Source organism: Penicillium diatomitis, assembly GCF_028827545.1.
Source record: "Penicillium diatomitis strain IBT 30728 chromosome Unknown utg000005l_segment0_segment0, whole genome shotgun sequence".
In the NCBI taxonomy this organism is placed as follows: domain Eukaryota; kingdom Fungi; phylum Ascomycota; class Eurotiomycetes; order Eurotiales; family Aspergillaceae; genus Penicillium; species Penicillium diatomitis.
In genome coordinates, this window is record NW_026623177.1 from 845,556 (window position 1) to 863,172 (window position 17,617).

Here is a 17,617-nt window from a genome sequence, read left to right on the forward strand (position 1 = left end):
TTAAAGGTCACTGTCTCAGTGTCTGTGCCCTGCGCCTGCGGTACCACGTACCTAGATAGTACATAGTAGAGACAATATCCTTTGAGTATCTTCCGCTGTTGGCAAATAGCTTTTGCGACGGTCTTTCCGAGGACCTTTCCGTGAGTCTTGCAGGAGGTATTTACGGGAGACTTTGCGAGGGACTCTGGTAGCACCTGTCAATGGAAAATCATAGACCTACAATTGGATCATCTTATTGCAGATCCCTGATTGCACACTGAGTATTGGTTCATTGTTGTATGCTGTATGTCTTCGCAACGATCCGTATTTATTTTCAGTCCCCATCAATGTAGGCAACTACATAGGCATGTACACTTTTACAGTACCTCAGCGCGTCTTTATCACGTGACTATCTGCTGCACATCCCTGACTAGTGCCGATCCATCGACAGCGAGGTCCTTGAATCCGTCCAATTGTGAAGGAGCTTCATTAAAGTTACATATGGCAACAGTCGCTATGCTGATGTTTACCGCTCCATGAAATTACGCAACAATTAGGTGTTGTCTTGATCTTTGATTATCATTCAACTTGTCGGGGCTCTGCAAGGCTTTGTTGTGGCGAACACCTGCTCCCATCCCGATTCCTTGGCTTTGTCAACATAGCAACCAACCAACCAACCAACCTTGAATCCAGCAACTGAAAGTTCCATCAGTTGAATCTTCTTTCTCCCTTCAACTGCCTGAAAATCTCTTCATAACCGACTGGGCCGCACGTTTAACACCGTACATAACCCTCTCAATGGACGCGTCAGCGCTTGAGCAGCAGATGCTGGCTGCGGCCATCGCCGCCTCGCTTGAGGATTATCAAAAGCAAGAATCCAGCTCCACATCCCGCAAAGTATCGTCAGAAAAGACCAAGGAAAGCCCTCACAGCCTGTCTAAAGGGAGCGACAAATTCAAGAGTGAACAGCCCAAGGAGAACCAGGCCAGTAAAATTAGCCCACAGAGGACATCCAAAGCATCTAGACCATCCACGCCGGTTGAGGACAAAGTTGTGGACCTGACCTACGATTCTGACTCCGACTCAGAGGTGAAAGAAATCTTCCCGAAATCTAGATCGACTGTGGGCTCGAATACCGATGAGGATATCCCACAGGAAGTGTCCGACAATGAAAGCGACGACGAACTGAAACAAGCAATCGCCATGTCATTGGAAAGTTCCCGGCAAGATTCGAAAAATTCAACAGCCGAAATTCTTTCTTCCGGTCTTCATGCAGACGACGGCTTGAAAAAAAGTACCCTTGAAACTGAAGTTGCTCAGAAGCCAGGAGGGCTCGGTATTGACAGAAAGCAGATGGAGCAGGAGCGTCTCGCACGCCTAGCAAAGCGTAAAGCTGGGTCTTCCCCTCCCTCATTTCAGCCATCTTCAAAGACAGCTCGTGTGGATCCAGGCGATGGCCCTACGCATGCCTTGGCAGCAGAGCTCGCTTCTTCACGGACTGGGGGACTTGCCAATATCAGCTCCGTCAAGAAGCCAGTCGGTTCACTGCAACCAAAGCCTCGCCCTGCCATTCAGTTCCCATATGGCGTGGTCAAGAAAACCTATGTCGCTTTCGTTCCTCGGTCAAATGATGATATCACCATGGAGGAAGTATTCCAGAGAGAGGATCTGAAGGTTGCTGTACTCAGCTCTTTCTTGTGGGACATGGATTGGTTGTTCACAAAGTTCAACTCAAGGACAACCAAATTCATCTTGATGATGGGGGCTAAGGAGGAGGCTACTGTAAGTGAAAAGTGTATTGTTGAGACATGGAAGCAAAAATTCTAAGCTCAGGTCAATAGCGCAAGCAATATCGAGAAGAAACAGCCTCGATGCACAATCTCGATCTGTGTTTCCCACCTATGGAGGCGCAAGTCAATAACATGCATTCAAAGTTAATGCTTTTCTATCATCCCACTCATCTGCGAATCGCCGTTCCCACGGCAAATCTAACGCGGACAGACTGGGGTGAGAATGGTTTGATGGAAAATGTCAGTACCGAACCCCCAAGCTCTCAAGCTTCTGACGACTGACCACTCTTCTGCAGACCGTCTTCTTGATTGATCTGCCTAGAATCACTGCCGGTTATCAAGGCAGGAATCTGGATACTGCATTCAAAGAAGAGTTGGTCTATTTCTTGAGAGCTTCTACACTTCGTGAAGATGCAGTCAAAGCTCTCAATGAATTCGACTTTACGGAGACCGCCCGCTACGCTTTTGTTCATACGATGTGAGTAGTCGCTGTCGCGTCTTTCATTCACAGATAGGGACTGATGTGACATCAGAGGCGGATCACGCGTTGGCGAGGCATGGACGCGGTCAGGCTACTGTGGGCTTGGTCGCGCAATAACACAGTTGGGCTTACAGCCACCCGGGCCGATCAATATTTCTTATGTTGTAAGTTGAGTTTTGACATAGTGGAGTCGACTAGGTACTGATTTTTGCAGACATCGTCAATCGGATCGTTGAATGATGACTTCCTGCGAGCCATCTATCTTGCCGCAAAAGGTAAACTTGCTCTGCAAGCAGGACTAACCGTCAGACTGATCTAATGTAACACAGGTGATGACGGCATGACGGATTACAATCTTCGTTACACACGAGAGTCAAGCACTCAAACGCATGATCCTCAACGCAAGGAGATGCTGCGTATGGGCAATGAATGGAAAGATCGCTTTCACGTCTATTTCCCCTCAGACCAGACTGTGCGTCTTGCGCACGCCGACCCCGATCGAACTGCAGGCACCATATGTTTCTCGTCGCGATGGTGGCTCGGTGCCAAGTTTCCTCGAGGGGTGCTCAAGGACTGCGTGAGTGAGCGCAGAGTTCTGATGCACAACAAGGTTGGTTCTCCCAATGGATGTCTCGAGAGAAGCTGACAAGTTAATGTGTGGCTTTAGCTCATGTATGTGTGGCCTTCTGAGCCTTTCAAGATGTCTGATGGCAGAGAGTGCAAGGGCTGGGCTTACGTCGGAAGCGCAAATATTTCAGAAAGTGCCTGGTGAGTATGCCGCTAATGTTCCAAGCCTGTGCTCTTGTCTTCCTTGTTTGCTGACGATTGAGCGAAGGGGAAAATTGGTGAAAGATCGCTCTTCGGGCCATCCAAAACTCAACTGCCGCAACTGGGAGTGTGGGGTCATCGTACCTGTTACAGCTGCCAGCACTGAATCTGCATCCAGCGTCATTGACACCAAGGGTGCAGTATCTGACACAATCTCAAAGTCTCAATTTGAGGCACAATCTCTTCCTGTCAAAGTCTTTCACGACACCGTGCCTGTCCCTCTGAAGATACCCGGAGCTGACTTGACTGAGAGCCGCCCGCCATGGTTTTTCCACGACTGAATGATTTGAGAAGATGCATTGCTGAATTACTGCATCGCACGAGTGCATGGTTTGAAAAGATCTCACCCATACATGCGTTGCCTTTTTTTAGGGGAATCTTGGGATGTGGCCCTCACGTTTCAGAGAATTGTTAGCAAACCGAAGAAGATCTGAGAATTCTGTCTTACGAACCGCTTCTTCTATCAGAAATCAATTAACACGGCGAGTAGCGCTTCGACTATGGTTACATTGAAACATGAGCTAGTTGTGAACTTCGCTACAGGCCCACTCAATTTCACAGGTACAAGTGAGTCCATGAAAAACAAGATTCAACCATGGAGGTGAGGTTGGTGGGATAATGGAACCACAAAGCGATTGGTGAAAATCCATTCTTGTCGGTAAAAGTAGAAGATCCATTTCATGCTGACGGCCACTCAGTACCTACGCAAAGTGAAGTCATGATAGGTTTGTACCTTAATTTGATTCAGACTTTTTGCCATTTTTCAAATATGATATATACTCTGGAAGCCCCTTTCCACGGCGCTTCAAAGCTGGGGAAATCTAGATGGAGAAGCCAACGCGCAAAGAATGATAATCAAAAATGCATCACGATCAAACAAAAATCAGACAACGCTCCATGTGTAAATTCGTTCATATTGCATCAGCAACACATGAACCCATCCCAGAGAAAAAAAAAAGAAATTAAGTAAAAAGAAGACTGGCCATGTTGAGAACGTGGACAGGAATGCAAAGGGATTGGAAATGGAAAAAATTCAGTGCTTGAAGAACAAGCAAGTAGAGGCGAGTCATCGATGGCAACTTTTTTTTTTTTCTTCACTGGGACTCGTTCTTGTCCTTACGCTTGAAGAGACCCTTGATCTTTTCGACCACAGTTCCTGCCAAGCCAAAGACGTAGCCGAAGCCGAAACTCCAACCGCGAACACGAACAGTGTAGATGAAGAAGTATACCAGGAGCCAGTTGATGATCACAAAGGCCAAGAAGATGCCGAAGCAGCGCCACTTGTCGCCTTCGTGCACGTTCAGATTCTTCATGTACTCTGCGCCGGTTTTGTAAGGGCAGTACTGGCAGTTTTGCGTGGCAGAGGCATCGACTAGATAGCCGGCCTGGGCGATGTTGTTGACAAAGTTGCCTGCGTACTGACCGCAGGTTTGTCCAGATGGTGGATCGAAGCGAGTTGTCTCCGCGGAGCTACACTCGATTTCGACTCCAGGGAGAACGACGGAGAGAACGCCGCGGAGCCACCAAGTGACCGGGTTGACGTAGTACATCCAGTACTTCCAGAAGACAGGGTAGTCTGCGTAGGGGCGGACAATACCGTTGAACAAGTTGACCATGACGAAGAAGAAGGGCAGCACATTGGAAATGACGGTGAATGAGGGCGCAAAGGCACAAATCCACTGACCCCAAGATGCCTGGAAGAGGAAGAACAGCATCGACATGAGGAAGACGTAGCCGGCAGAGGACGAGTCCGTGGGCAGGCCGACGGGATAGTACCACAGCAGCCAGTAGACGAGACCAGTGACGATGGCAGCTGGGATCTCACAGACGACGTTTGCAGTAGCAAAGGCAACCCAACCGTAGATACGAGACGGGTACTCGCGGGCTTCCCAAAGAGCGCGGTTGATGTAAAATTTGGGGACCACCGAGTTCATGATGATGGGTGGAATGAGAATGATCAGGAAGGCTGAGAACATGCGGTCCTGCATGGAAGCCACAGTCCGGGGCAGCATGTAGAAAGTGAAGCCGTTGAAGATACCGATGATGACACTGACGAAAAGCTTACCATAGTAGTAGCTGGGATCACGCCAGTACTGCAAGAACATTCGCTTAGTGAGAAGTTGAGCTTGAAGGGTAGTCGGAGCGGCAAACTCATATTGAGAAGTGCCGGACTCCTCCACGGGGATCTTGCTTCGTTCGGTCCTGATTCGATCAATCTCCGCAAGCATCTCCTTGTTCTCGGCAGAGTTTCGCCATTCCTCATTCCAGTCGATTGTCTTGCCTTCGCGTTGCGTGGGCTTGGCGGCGGTTTCGAGAATGAACTCGGCCACGTTCTTTGAAGGAGGGCACTGCACGCCACGCTCGGCAAAGTACTTAGTGACAGCTGAGCCATCCTGGCCGACAGGACCAAAGTAGAAGGTGTTACCGCCGGGGTTCAGGGCGAGGATCATGTCGAACTGCTGAATAAGCATCGACGAGGGCTGATGAATGGTGCAAACAATGGCTTGACCGGCCTGAGACAGTTTCTTGAGGAAACGAACAATCGAGAACGCAGCTTGACTGTCAAGACCAGATGTGGGCTCGTCAAGGAAGAGAAGCAAACTAGGTTTGGCAGCCAGCTCGACACCGATGGTCACACGCTTCTTCTGCTCAACATTCAAAGATCCAATGATGGCGTCTTGAATTTCCTCAAGTTCCAACAGGTCGATGATACGGTTGACGTAGTCAATCTTCTCCTGGCGGGGAGTGTCGCGATCTTGACGAAGAAGGGCGGAGAACTCAAATGCCTCCCGAATAGTGGAGGTCATGTCGTGCAAGTCCATCTGTTCACAGAAACCAGTACCACGCTGGAAGTCAGCACCCAGAGGATGGCCATCCACAAGCATGTCACCCTTGACGACACCCATCTTCTGACGCTGCGCGAGAGTGTTGAGTAGAGTAGTCTTTCCAGCACCGGAGGCGCCCATCAAAGCAATCATGACGCCAGGCTTAGCGTAACCATTCACGTTGTTGAGGAGTTTGCGGGTGCCATTGCCATAAGGAACGGTATATTCAACGTCGGACCAGGTGAAACAGCGCTCGCTGGAGGACAGACGATTGAAAGTTTCGTCGTTGGAAGCTGAGTTGGCCTCACCGCGAGAAAGAGCGGCGCTATCGTTAGCGTCCGCGACCTTCTCTTCATCGTTGCTTGCCGAGATTTGCTTCGCGACTTGCTTTGAGCGCTTGGACTTCTTGAAGACCAAGGCACCGCCGCCGCCGCCCACAAAGGAAAGGTACTCAACAGCCCAGATAGTAACCAAGATATATAGAACAGTGAACGCGATAACAACTCCAAAGTTACGCCAGAGATGAGAGCGTGTGAACTGGAAGTTGGTCTGCAAATACTGGCTTCCGGGAACCGTCGTCTGGCCAAAGGGAGCACCCGTCAAAGCGCAGCCCTGGTAGCCAGCAACAACACCGGGGCCCTGAGGAACCAGTTGAGATGGCGCACACTCCATGCTCCGATCAGCAAACTCATTGGTCAGTACAGCTTCATAACTGTATGAAATAGGATTGACGTAGAAGAGCCATCCGAACCAGATCGAGTCGTTGATGAGAGTCTGTTTCGGAATCACATAGCCGACAAAAAGGACAAGCAGGTTGAGCGCAATACCTGCAAAACGCACGGCGTCATCGATTGTTGGCGAGAGAGCGGCGAACATTCGGTACATCGAGGTGATGCAGAAGGTGGTGATGTACACGAACAAGAAGTAGATGAAGAACTTGGAGGCCGTAACATCCAGACCGGTCATAAAGTACATGATGATCGCAAATGGCACGACCATGGCGAGAATAGCAGGGAAGTCGACCACCACGCGGGCGATGGAGACTGCCGAGGGACGGTAGAAAGCATAATCCTTGTGTCGAGCAACAATGGCCCGGCCGGAGACGGCGGGCATCAGCTCAGTCAACTGAAGCCAGCCAAGGAACAGAATAGAGAAGAACAGAGCACCACCACGAGAGAAAGCACCGGAGGTATCCAGCGATTCTCCGTAGAAGAGGGAAGAGACAATCAGTCCGTTTGAGATGATGATGAAGAATTTGGTATAGAGCGAAGTCTTGTTACCCCACAGCAACCAGAACTCGCGCTTGACACAAGCTGTGACCTGTCGCACCAAGGAAACCGTGTACGGGGACTTCTTGGAGACAGTCTTACTTTTGGATTGAGCGACCGTCTTTTCGAAAGTTCGGGTATCCTGCTGCTGCGTCTCGTGGAGGCGTGTCTCGTATCTGGAGATGTCATCGGCGATGTATCGGTACGACTTGCTCTGCCGGAAGACCTGTTCTAACGCAGCAGCCGTCTTGGGAGTCGAGGCTTCTCGACCGGGTTGGAATTGGCGAGCATTGGGGTCACAGAGCGAGGTGAGGAAGTCGGCAGTGGTAGACTGGGGTGGGCAATAGAAGCCCAGGTCGATGAAGTACTGGCGAGCCTCATTGGCAGGCCCTTGATACAGCATTCGGCCTTCATCAATGACCATAACCTTGTCCATAAGCTCGTAGATGCTCTCCCCGGCCTGGTACAAAGTTACCAACGTGGTTCGCTTGCTCACATCAGTCATGATGCGCAACGACTTGGCATAGTCCAAAGCGGTGCTCGCGTCCAGGCCACGAGTGGAGTTATCCCAACAGACGACGGTCGACTTTGTCGCCAGCGTCTCGGCGATACTGACACGTTTCCGCTCGCCACCTGAGACACCCCGGACATACTCGTTGCCCACCAAGGTGTTTTTCGTGTGGCTGATACCGAACATCTTGAGGAGCGCATCAATGATGACCGGGATGCTCTCACGGTCATGTTTGCGGGTCTTGTTGGCCAAAGAGAACTTGAGAGTCTGCCATACCGTGAGGGTCGGGAAGTGCTGGTCATCCTCCTGGTTGTAGTTGACTTCACCACGGAAGTACTTGTGTTGGTCCTCGGCAGAGAGACCACCATAGCTGACTTCGCCCTCGACGCCGGCAAAGGCACTACGATCGTTGGCAATAGCCTTCAAGAACGTTGAACAGCCCGCACCGGGACGACCCAGCACCAGCATCATCTCACCCTCGCGCACGGCGCCACTGAAGTCATGAATCAGGTCCCGGATGGGAGGCTTCTTGCCGAATCGCAACTGTGGTACAAATCGGCAAATCACGTTGTACAGATCCGGGCCGAAGGTCCCCACTACGGCGTGAGGAAGCGTGCGCACGAATGACGCGCCCGTTTGCACGCCTTTGACCGTCAGATTTTTGAAAATGACGCCCACTTTTTTGGCGGGCTCGCCGGCAGTCGTTCGTCGCTCGAGATGACCGCCCATTAGGAATTCATTGAGGTCGAAATCGCTGCCCACCTCGGTCTCCGAGTCAGCGTCCACATCGTCCAGCCCGGCTTCCTCATCCTTGCGGCTGGCTCGGGATTGTCGGCGGCGGGCGCTTTTGGCCGTAGTTGATCGGGTTCGATGTAAACTCAGACGGGTTAATTCACGGCGCATCTCCTCCAAATCCTCTCTCGCACCGCGGCGAGAGACAGGCTCGCCGGCAGTGGTCTCGCCCCAGCGGCCCTCGGCGCTCTCTGCAACGGATGCCGTTGAAGAGGCGCTAGTTATGGAGGCGGCTGGAGGTGCGACGGCATGGTTGATCGCCTCTGGACTGCCAGAAGCATTCAATGGTGGGTGAGCTGCATTGAGTTCGTGCCTGTCAGGCGCTTCGGCGGCTTGATGGTTCGAGGCCATCTTGCCTGATGATGCGGGTAACGTCTTATCGGTCAATTTCGTGCGGTCGAGATAGATAACGCTTGTAGATTAAGGGTATTGATGAGGAAGAGAAGATCACCTTCGCCCATGTACAGAAGTCTCGAGATTAGGCGAAGGAAAGAAACGAAGAATGGAAAAGAGGTTGAAAAGGGGAAGAGAACTGATTTAGGTATATGAAGTCAAGGAAAAAAAAGAGGCCCTATTACTAAATCCGAGCCACTTATTGCGGGAACCAGGTCTTTCAGTCTTTCGCGAACCTTCAATGGAGGTGATTAAAAAGGAGATTTCAAAAGAAAAAGATAGGCTAGGAGCCGATCTGGTCAACCATATCAGTGATTTATCTTCCACAAATAGCCACCATGAAACGGCTCCGTTGCTGGTAGACCACGTTCCTACTTTTATCTCCGAGACTTGGATTTGTAAGTCAACGATCCAACGTCCATAGGAGGGGCCATCTGCTCCATAATCAGAGTACCGTATTATGAACCAGCGGCGTCAGCAGCTGCACGATGGAGCAACAACTCCACCTTCTCGAGCGCCAGACCCACAGCGAGAAGAAAATACCAGAAGGTTGGACCAAGCCGGGTGGATTTTGCATGATTCAGGGTAGTTCGCGGGTCCCAAAGATCAATTGGGAGCCGGCAATGTGAACGAATCAATTGGTGCCTTAGAAGGAGGGCTTGGGAGCCCAAGCGCCATCGCGGATCGGCCACCTGCAGACTTTTTTTGTTTCGCCTTTTTTCGATCTCCCTCGTCGGAGTTAGATACCGGGGATTAATCCAGTCCTGAGTTGGGGGCCCGTCAGCAAGCCCTGCCACTCACAGCATGTGAAATTGTCACCCCGATTGCCAAGCTCCTGCCGGGTCAACAATAATGTCATACTTGATGAGTTCATGGATTTTCCGGCCCAGTGTTTCATGACTACAAGGCGGGTCCAACTAGCGGAATTACGGATCTGGTCTAGACGAGGCCACTCCATGCCGAATCTGCAGCGTGGAGCAAGAGAACTCTGCGAAATGAATCACTCGAGACGGATCTCTGCCACATGCCGGTGCCCGAGACAGATGTACAATTACTCGTGGATCTGTGATCGGTTTGATGACAATCAGTTTCTTTGGATTTGATTGTCCGTGGAGGGAAAGACTTATGATAGCAGTTCTTCTCGAATTCTGGAACAACTCGTAGAATCCGTAAGCTCCATAAACATTCATCGGCTCAGCCCCATGAACACGATTACCCCTCGAGTAATTCCTGCCATCTGTGCTAGATAATAGACGCTACAATCACCAGGCTAGTGACTGGGCAAATTTATACTCATAGAGGCCAGACACCTCACATGCGCGAGTTCTAATCTGTAGATCACAGAATGTATGCATCCTTTTCAGGCTCTCGGCTATTCTCAGACTCTTCGGTTGTTGCGCGAGTAATGCGCCACCCGCATCGGGACCCCGCTACATACCCTACCACGCTGGTAGCCTGATTCAGGGCTGATCGATTACTCATAAGCTCGGCGACTTTCCCTACAACGAAGATTAAGGATGCAGATCCCCTTTGCCGACTCACCATCGGGGTCCCGAATTGGCAATAGACCTTCCACATTAACTTCCGCAAATTTGGCGCTCAAGCCTGCTGACGCCTGGTTTATGCTGGGAAAAAGGGACAGCGATTGCGCTTTGCAGGAATCGAGAGTCGTGGAACAGGCAATATGCCTGTACGAACCGAAAATGCGCAACCATGCGAGTTGGCGGTGTGTGGATGTACCGCAGACAGAGGCCAGAAGAAGTCTGGCAATTGTTAGTGATGCATGGACTACAATATTTCGTGTGGGCTTGCGTTGTAGTGGCTTTATCTACCCCAGGACTCTCCTCCTGCATCTTCGATATGCCTTCGATGAGGTTCCGTTCAGGTTTGTTGACCCACGCATCGCGTAAATCTCTATCATTCCGTCTTTTTCATGGGCACGAGACCAGATCAGATCATGTATGTACTGTAGAAGGCTAGAAGCGGATGTGATACCCCAAATTAGTGGACACCTGAATCAAGGATCATGCTGTTTCCGTAAGACTCGGGCCACCGTCGAAATGCCCGGCGATGGAGAGGGTTTCTTAAAGCTCCTACACTGAGCCTCTGAGGACCTCAGGACACTAGGTTACTACTAGGTGCGTTTGTCCAGAATCCAGACTCATGGCAGGGTTCCCACGTGATCGCAAGCTCCAGAAACCTCTTCTTCCAATTTTGGGATGAACAAGCCTGCATCTGAGTCTGAGAGCAGCAACCTGGGTGATCGAAATCAGAACCTGGTCATAAGCCCGGCTGCGCCGGCCTAGCCGTCAGGTTGATTGATGTTTCAGCATCCACGGCCCAATACCGACACAGTACCTTCAAACCTTGTACGAGTGGGACTAGTCGGCCCACCATTCCGCCGGCGTATCTGCGATGATTAATGCTTCACGAGTCATGGAGGCATGACTTACAAGCCTCTGGCGGATGGTTCCGACGTCCAAAATAATCATGCGCTAAGCCGGGACGGCAATCATCTTTCTTTTTGACCCCGGAGGACACGAGAAGTAAGCGATCTCGGGAGATAATGGATGTATGTAGGCCTTTTCGCACTGAGACTAGTTACGGGTTATGATGTGAATAGTACAGGACGGTTGACGGCGACGCAACTGAATGACGGCGGGGAGACAGAATCCGATTAGATAATCTACGCATGGCAATCTATGCACGGCAAGTTGCTGCGAGGCCAAAGTGCAACCCTAAAGGAAGATAACTTACGAGCCATTCAAAGCTTTGGCTCACCTACAATACCTCTCGATTCAAAAAGTACTTCCAGTACTTCCAGTACTTCCGGGGGTCAATGATCCTTCGTCGCCGCAATCCACTGAATCTCGAATTAAGATCCCTCTCAGCATCCTTACACTCAGCTCCTAAGACGATCGATTCAAGCCCTACAGATGGTAGATGTTAGATACAGACAATTGATCATGATGTGAGCCAAGCGCATGAGTTTCTGCCCGGAGCGGAGATAACTTTCTGTTGAGTGGGGGTTCCGCTCTCATTGAAAGATGACCTCTTGAGATGTGTACCCAAGCCCAGGACTCAACCCCGGCCCGGCGATAAGTTACGGTCAGCATCAGTGATTACAAGAAAAAAATATATGGCATATCAACCCCCAACCCTTGCTCATTTTCATGGAAAAGGAGGTCATGTACCCAATCGTTCTCATCCCACGAACCACACACACACACACACACACAAAAATTAGGCCGATGCTATGTGATGGTCCCAAGGAGAATAAGATTCTGGAGACGCTCGGAACCCGGCGGGCACCCGACCAGAATTAAGTTGGCTCAACAAACAGTCGATCAGAGCTTTGCCTCATGAGCCGGAATGACATCATCTCGCGAGATAGTTTGGGAGATGTGTGTATGTGGCTTTTGATGAACCGATCGTACGCTTGGTCCGGTCATCTAGGGCGACACACAGACCGGTTGATATGGTACTTTGAGTCAGTCAGGACTCAGTGGTCGAGTACATTAATACAACTACTGACAATTACCGAATGAATGGGGCCACACTCACCTGTTTTGTCAGAGACCGCCCGGCAATTTCCCGCGCAGGTCTCAACCGACCCTTGTGAAGGTCAACATAAGCGTCTCATTTCAACACCAGAATAAGGTTATCAATATGCTATCAGCCCTCAGCCTGGGCTTACCGATCGATCTCAAATTTTCTCACAGGAGAACGAGAGACAAGAGACTTGTTAGGAAAAATAAACTAGATACAGCGTTTAAGTTCCGAATCCTTCGTATGAAGTACTTCTCACAGGCCAATCAGCCTGTTTTTTTTTCGTGGGGAGTATATTATGGCTTTCAATGTCATTTCCCGATCGTGAGACCAAATCGATTAGTTCTGCGTGAGGAGCCTCGGAGAGCGGGATGCTGGAGAAAAATTGCCTGGGAATGAACCCTACTCCTGAGAAGATGGTCACGCCATGATGCGATGACTGAGACGAACGCAGAGTTGTAAGGTTGATTCGATTCATATAGTAAATGCCGTAGTACTAAGCTGTTTTGAGTTGGGCCCATCGAAGCACAGGTGGTAGACGCAAATGACATGGTCGTCTTCACAAATTGCGGGCAATACTCCTCCATTGAAATTGTCTCTAATGTACATATAAGGTCTCCAGGCGATTCGCCACTTGCTGGATATTCCAATTTTGGCCCCATTGACTAACTCAGTGCTTACGCTTGGCTTCGGCTTGCGCAATGCGCTTTTGAATTTCCTCCTTAGTCAAGATCTTCACAGCATTGTTCGAGAAGACATAGCTGAGTCCCGACCACACGGTGGTTGCAGCGACCAGGTATCTGAAAGTCAAATGGTCAGCAACATTGAAATGAGATATTGGGAAATCGAAAGCAAGATGAGAGAGACCAGAAAAGAGAAAATGAAAAAAAAACATACAACAGCCAGGATTCGCATGTGGTCACCCACCATACTACTAACTGGCCGGCGTGTGGCTTAAGTACGGCTGAGCGGACGGGAAGCCCTGTTCTCCACACCCTATGGTCGTATGTACCAGGAGGAGCCCATTACGGGACTATACTTGGACCAAACACAACCAAGATGGTACTTCGAACAAGGAGTGAAGTGATGAACAAAAATGATGGCAGAAGGGCATAAACTTACTGAAATCCAGTCATAGCTTCACTGAGATGCCAAGTGCTGATGATTGCTTCTGGAACCACTGGCAAAGCAATGGCACTACCCACGAGAACGAGTTGAAGAGCAGTGTTGATCTTTGAGATCTCGGTCGGCTTTACTTCAGCAGAAGGCAGTGAAAAGTCCCAGTACCGGGCCATGGTCTTGGGAGGAGGAAGAGAAATCCACCGATAGTAGATTGCGGAAAGAGCAAGACCGACATCGCGCCCCAAGATGATGACAGCAAGCCACACTGTTTGCCTGGCGGTCAGAAAAGCGAACACGAAACGCAACAATGAGCATGGAATCGGATGAGCTCAAGGTCAAGCACTTGCCTGGAAGAGAGCCATTTACGGCCAGACAGGCTACTCCAATCGTCATGAGTAGCTTGTCCGCCATTGGGTCGATGATAGTACCCACAACAGTCTGCAGGTGATACTTGCGTGCAATCCATCCATCAACAAGATCAGTAATGCCCGCGTAAGCGAAGAGGGAGAGAGCAGCTGCATGATAGTCATGCACCAGCAAATATCCAACCACTGGTGCTGCGACCAGTCGAGAGAATGTCAGAATATTGGGAATGGTGTAGATGTTCTCATGGCTTTTGACCACCGGCAACTTTGACAAGATGCGCTGTGTGGTGGTCTGGGGTCTTTAGTTTGGTCAGACAAGAAAGCACGAGCAATATTTGCGGGTGGAGTCTACGTCAACGCACCCTTTTCTTGGATGATCCTTGGACTCGTCTTCTTTCTGGGACGAGAGCCATCTTGTCTGTCCCCCAACCGCTGACTTTGAGCCTAGGGCCCTACAACGACGAAGACTTGGGCTCCTGCAATTCAATCAGTCAGCGTTGTTCCTTGCCGAACATCAGGGTGAACATTACCGAAATGAAAAGAACTCTGTAGGCGGATAAACTACCGAGACCGGTGATGGTCTGCAAAAAGACGCATTTCGTGGCAATGAGCTATGATTGAGCGTTAACCGACTACTGGGCCTCGTGCTAACATGGAGTAGCCGTAGACCTTGGCCGGTCCGCCCAGCTGACACCGCCAAATGAGGAGCTTTAATCAGAAGCATGACAGTGACCAAAATAATGGAAGGACTGGTAGCGTCGATTCAGAGCAGCAGTGAAGGTGGCTTGCTGGTTTAGAAATTTCACCGAGACTGGAAAACTGTCGGACAAGGTGGATGTTCAAATCACTTGGAAGGAATGCGTAAGCGTTAAATGAGTGATGAGCAGTTGCCTAGAGCGATGGTGTCGATTTGATACCAGAGAGCAACGAGCGACAACCTCTAATGCATGGACACCTGGTCAAACGAAAATGCAATGAATTGCAAGTACGCTATGTGTAAAAACGAGAATGGCAATCAATTTCACCTATGAACTCGGTCAGTCAAAATACAGAACAACAACTAAGACTGGAGGCTCTGAAGTTTCAAAATTTACACACAATTCTCCTTTGTCATTGATCAATGGTTTCCAGGGCGAAATGTAACCAAAGCAGCCTTGCCCCAGAGAGACGGACCTGATGATGCGGCAAGTTGGTAGACCTCGGCGGAGTCGACTGTATGACCCCGTGCGGATAATCACTTGTTCCGATCCCGCCCGTCGGCAGCCTGGGCCTGCGCAGCCAGATGGAAATAGTCTCGGGGATTGCAGTTGTCCATGACTCTATGGCGCCTCCTCCATTACTAGAGCCTCAAGTAGCCCAAACCATATATTTTGCTATTTTACATTTAGTGTCATACTCCGTAGTTTCACATACTGCTCTTGAGAATGACTGCTATACGCAGACCCCCTGGTCATTCCGACCACTCACAATCCTCTGCTCACCTGACAGTGCTGCTCTACACATGACATTCCGCCTGATAACGTACATCATCGAGAAGAAGCACTTATGTCATCGATCAAGCTCATCCACACTTCTTGAGTAAGAGCGTCCTTAAGTCACTATACCGAAATGATCCAGATGGACAAAGACACACAATCCTCACTCAGAGACTTCCACGATGTCCAACAAACATCCCTCCTCCACGGCAGGGGATCCACGAGCGATGTATGACAGAAAGCCTCTCTCGAAGAGACCGCGCGTGGGTCGTCTCACATCTCATGTGTCGGACTCAGATGCCAATGCGCCCTTACCGGGCAATCCTCACAAGAAGCAGAAGAAGATCTTGGAAACGGATCCTAACATGTCAAATCCTCGCCTGTTGGTGAATCGCGCATGCATTTATGAGCGCAATTTACCAGGGGACGCCTATATCACTGCTCATGTTGCTCGTCTTCAACATGGCTATTACGCCAGTAAGGCTGTATCCGACAACGATGCAGAGTACGTTGATTTCCTAGCAATCAGCTTCGTCTTTCACACCTCGCGGACTCTTCAACATCGGTTCAAGTCTGCCACCATCAAGGCCTCAATACGAAGTGCCCGCGGGAAGGGGCACCTTCGTCGCAATCGACATGGCTCTCCGCCCGTCAATCCGCACTTCCTCATGCATGCACCACATCTGATCTACGGCCATGTATCACCCGAAACCATGGAGTGGACATTCAGTCTGGCCGGTGCACTGGGAGTATCGGAGACGCCGGTCAGTGCTTGTATCATGCCGTCGCACAAGACGACGGGAAGATACCGACGATATGAGATGATGCGCGTCCAGGGCTCTGCTCGCACTTTGAAAAGCACGCGGGGTGCACAGTTTGATGTTGAAGCGGGGGAGATTGTCTGGTCTCTCGAAGAGAATAGTCTTCAACGTACTGGGCTTCCACGAGAGTTCACTTTCGTGATGCTTGTCCAAAAGCCATCGGCTACGAGTGCGCTCTCCTTGGACCTAGAGATTGAACCCGTGGTCCAAGCCATGGTGGGAAAGTACCCCAGCTGGCTTCTTGGACTAAGTCCTTACCAGCCACTACCACGCCGAGGTGTTGATTTCAATCAAGAGATCGGTCAGCGCTTTGAGCCCGTGGACGCAAGTCGGGGTTTCAACTTCGCGGCGTTGGAGAGTTCATTCGATGACTACATCGCCATGCCGGGCCGCAAATATACACGACAGGTAAGATGTTTCACCTCATCAATGAGCACTGAGCAGGAAAGAGTCGGACTAGTGAGCACGGCCAAAGGAAGAGATAAGACTGACATGGGCCTCGATAGATTGAGTACCCAGATGAAACATCCCCAGCACCAAACCAAGACAACGATCAAAGTGACAACCACGATCGTGACCACGACCACGACCACGACCACGACCACGACCACAATCACAACCACACATGTACCCACTGTACCCTCGGCCCGCTGCAACAGCTCCATTTCAACGCCATGGTCCTTCAGAACCACATGCTTCAGTCCCACGTGAACCAACTCTACGCCGCACAGCCGCAGCTTCTTACGTCCACGCAAATGCCTCGCTTATTCGATTTGCACCATGACCCGCACAATGCCACCATTTCAATTGTGGCCAGTGAGGCCATATCGCCGAGTTCCAGACGCGAGAACAGTGACGCTCTTCGCAGCTCGTACACAGGAGCTTCTCACCACGATGACCGTGAATCGCGCTTTCAGAGCTATGAAAATATTCGAGCCTCCATGTTGCAGGCTGTTCACCCGGAAGACCGGTGGACTGAGCTTGACCCCTCATTGAGCGCGAAGGGTAGAGCACGCGAGGCGCCGGAAATGGATGGAGGGAAAGATGGGTGATAGCGTTCGAATAGTGGGCATGTGGTGTTGTCGCGGGCAGGGTTGATCATTTAGCTTTGGATGGGTTTCTTCTGTACCTATTACGTGTTAGCGCCGGATACTTATGAACGTCTATACCGGAATTTCATTCGAGGGAAGTTGAATAGTTCACCACGCTGTATGACTGAAATACTATTCCTTTGATGTTAGCAGATTTTACCTGGTGGCTCGCCATATGATTTGGAAGGGCACATCGATAGTTTCAGCGGAAGAGTGGATGCATGAACGATCGAGGATGCCCGATTGGCACCAATCAATAGTCGAACAAGCTTTCAGACAAACGAAAAGTAGAAGAATGAAGTGAACATGTCAAAGTAGATCAACGCG

General features: G+C 50.4%; 4 protein-coding genes across 4 annotated transcripts; 2 read left to right on the forward strand and 2 right to left on the reverse strand.

Moving 5' to 3' along the window:
• Positions 1–777: 777 nt before the first annotated feature.
• Positions 778–3,359, forward strand: N7539_004937 (uncharacterized protein; the record flags this gene model as incomplete). The annotated part of the gene is made up of 8 exons (XM_056934539.1): positions 778–1,761; positions 1,821–2,009; positions 2,066–2,247; positions 2,303–2,414; positions 2,465–2,525; positions 2,580–2,860; positions 2,918–3,018; positions 3,086–3,359. 8 exons carry the CDS (start codon positions 778–780, stop codon positions 3,357–3,359), a joined length of 2,184 nt encoding a protein of 727 aa, XP_056789733.1.
• Positions 3,360–4,172: 813 nt separating this feature from the next.
• Positions 4,173–8,825, reverse strand: atrF (ABC drug exporter AtrF; the record flags this gene model as incomplete). The annotated part of the gene is made up of 1 exon (XM_056934540.1): positions 4,173–8,825. One exon carries the CDS (start codon positions 8,823–8,825, stop codon positions 4,173–4,175), a length of 4,653 nt encoding a protein of 1,550 aa, XP_056789734.1.
• A 4,261-nt stretch (positions 8,826–13,086) lies between these two features.
• N7539_004939 (cardiolipin synthase) lies at positions 13,087–14,627 on the reverse strand (the record flags this gene model as incomplete). The annotated part of the gene is made up of 5 exons (XM_056934541.1): positions 13,087–13,216; positions 13,539–13,714; positions 13,905–14,202; positions 14,266–14,379; positions 14,434–14,627. The coding sequence occupies 5 exons, from the start codon at positions 14,625–14,627 to the stop codon at positions 13,087–13,089; spliced, it is 912 nt and encodes a 303-aa protein (XP_056789735.1).
• Positions 14,628–15,560: 933 nt separating this feature from the next.
• N7539_004940 (uncharacterized protein) lies at positions 15,561–16,910 on the forward strand (the record flags this gene model as incomplete). The annotated part of the gene is made up of 1 exon (XM_056934542.1): positions 15,561–16,910. One exon carries the CDS (start codon positions 15,561–15,563, stop codon positions 16,908–16,910), a length of 1,350 nt encoding a protein of 449 aa, XP_056789736.1.
• Positions 16,911–17,617: the final 707 nt, after the last annotated feature.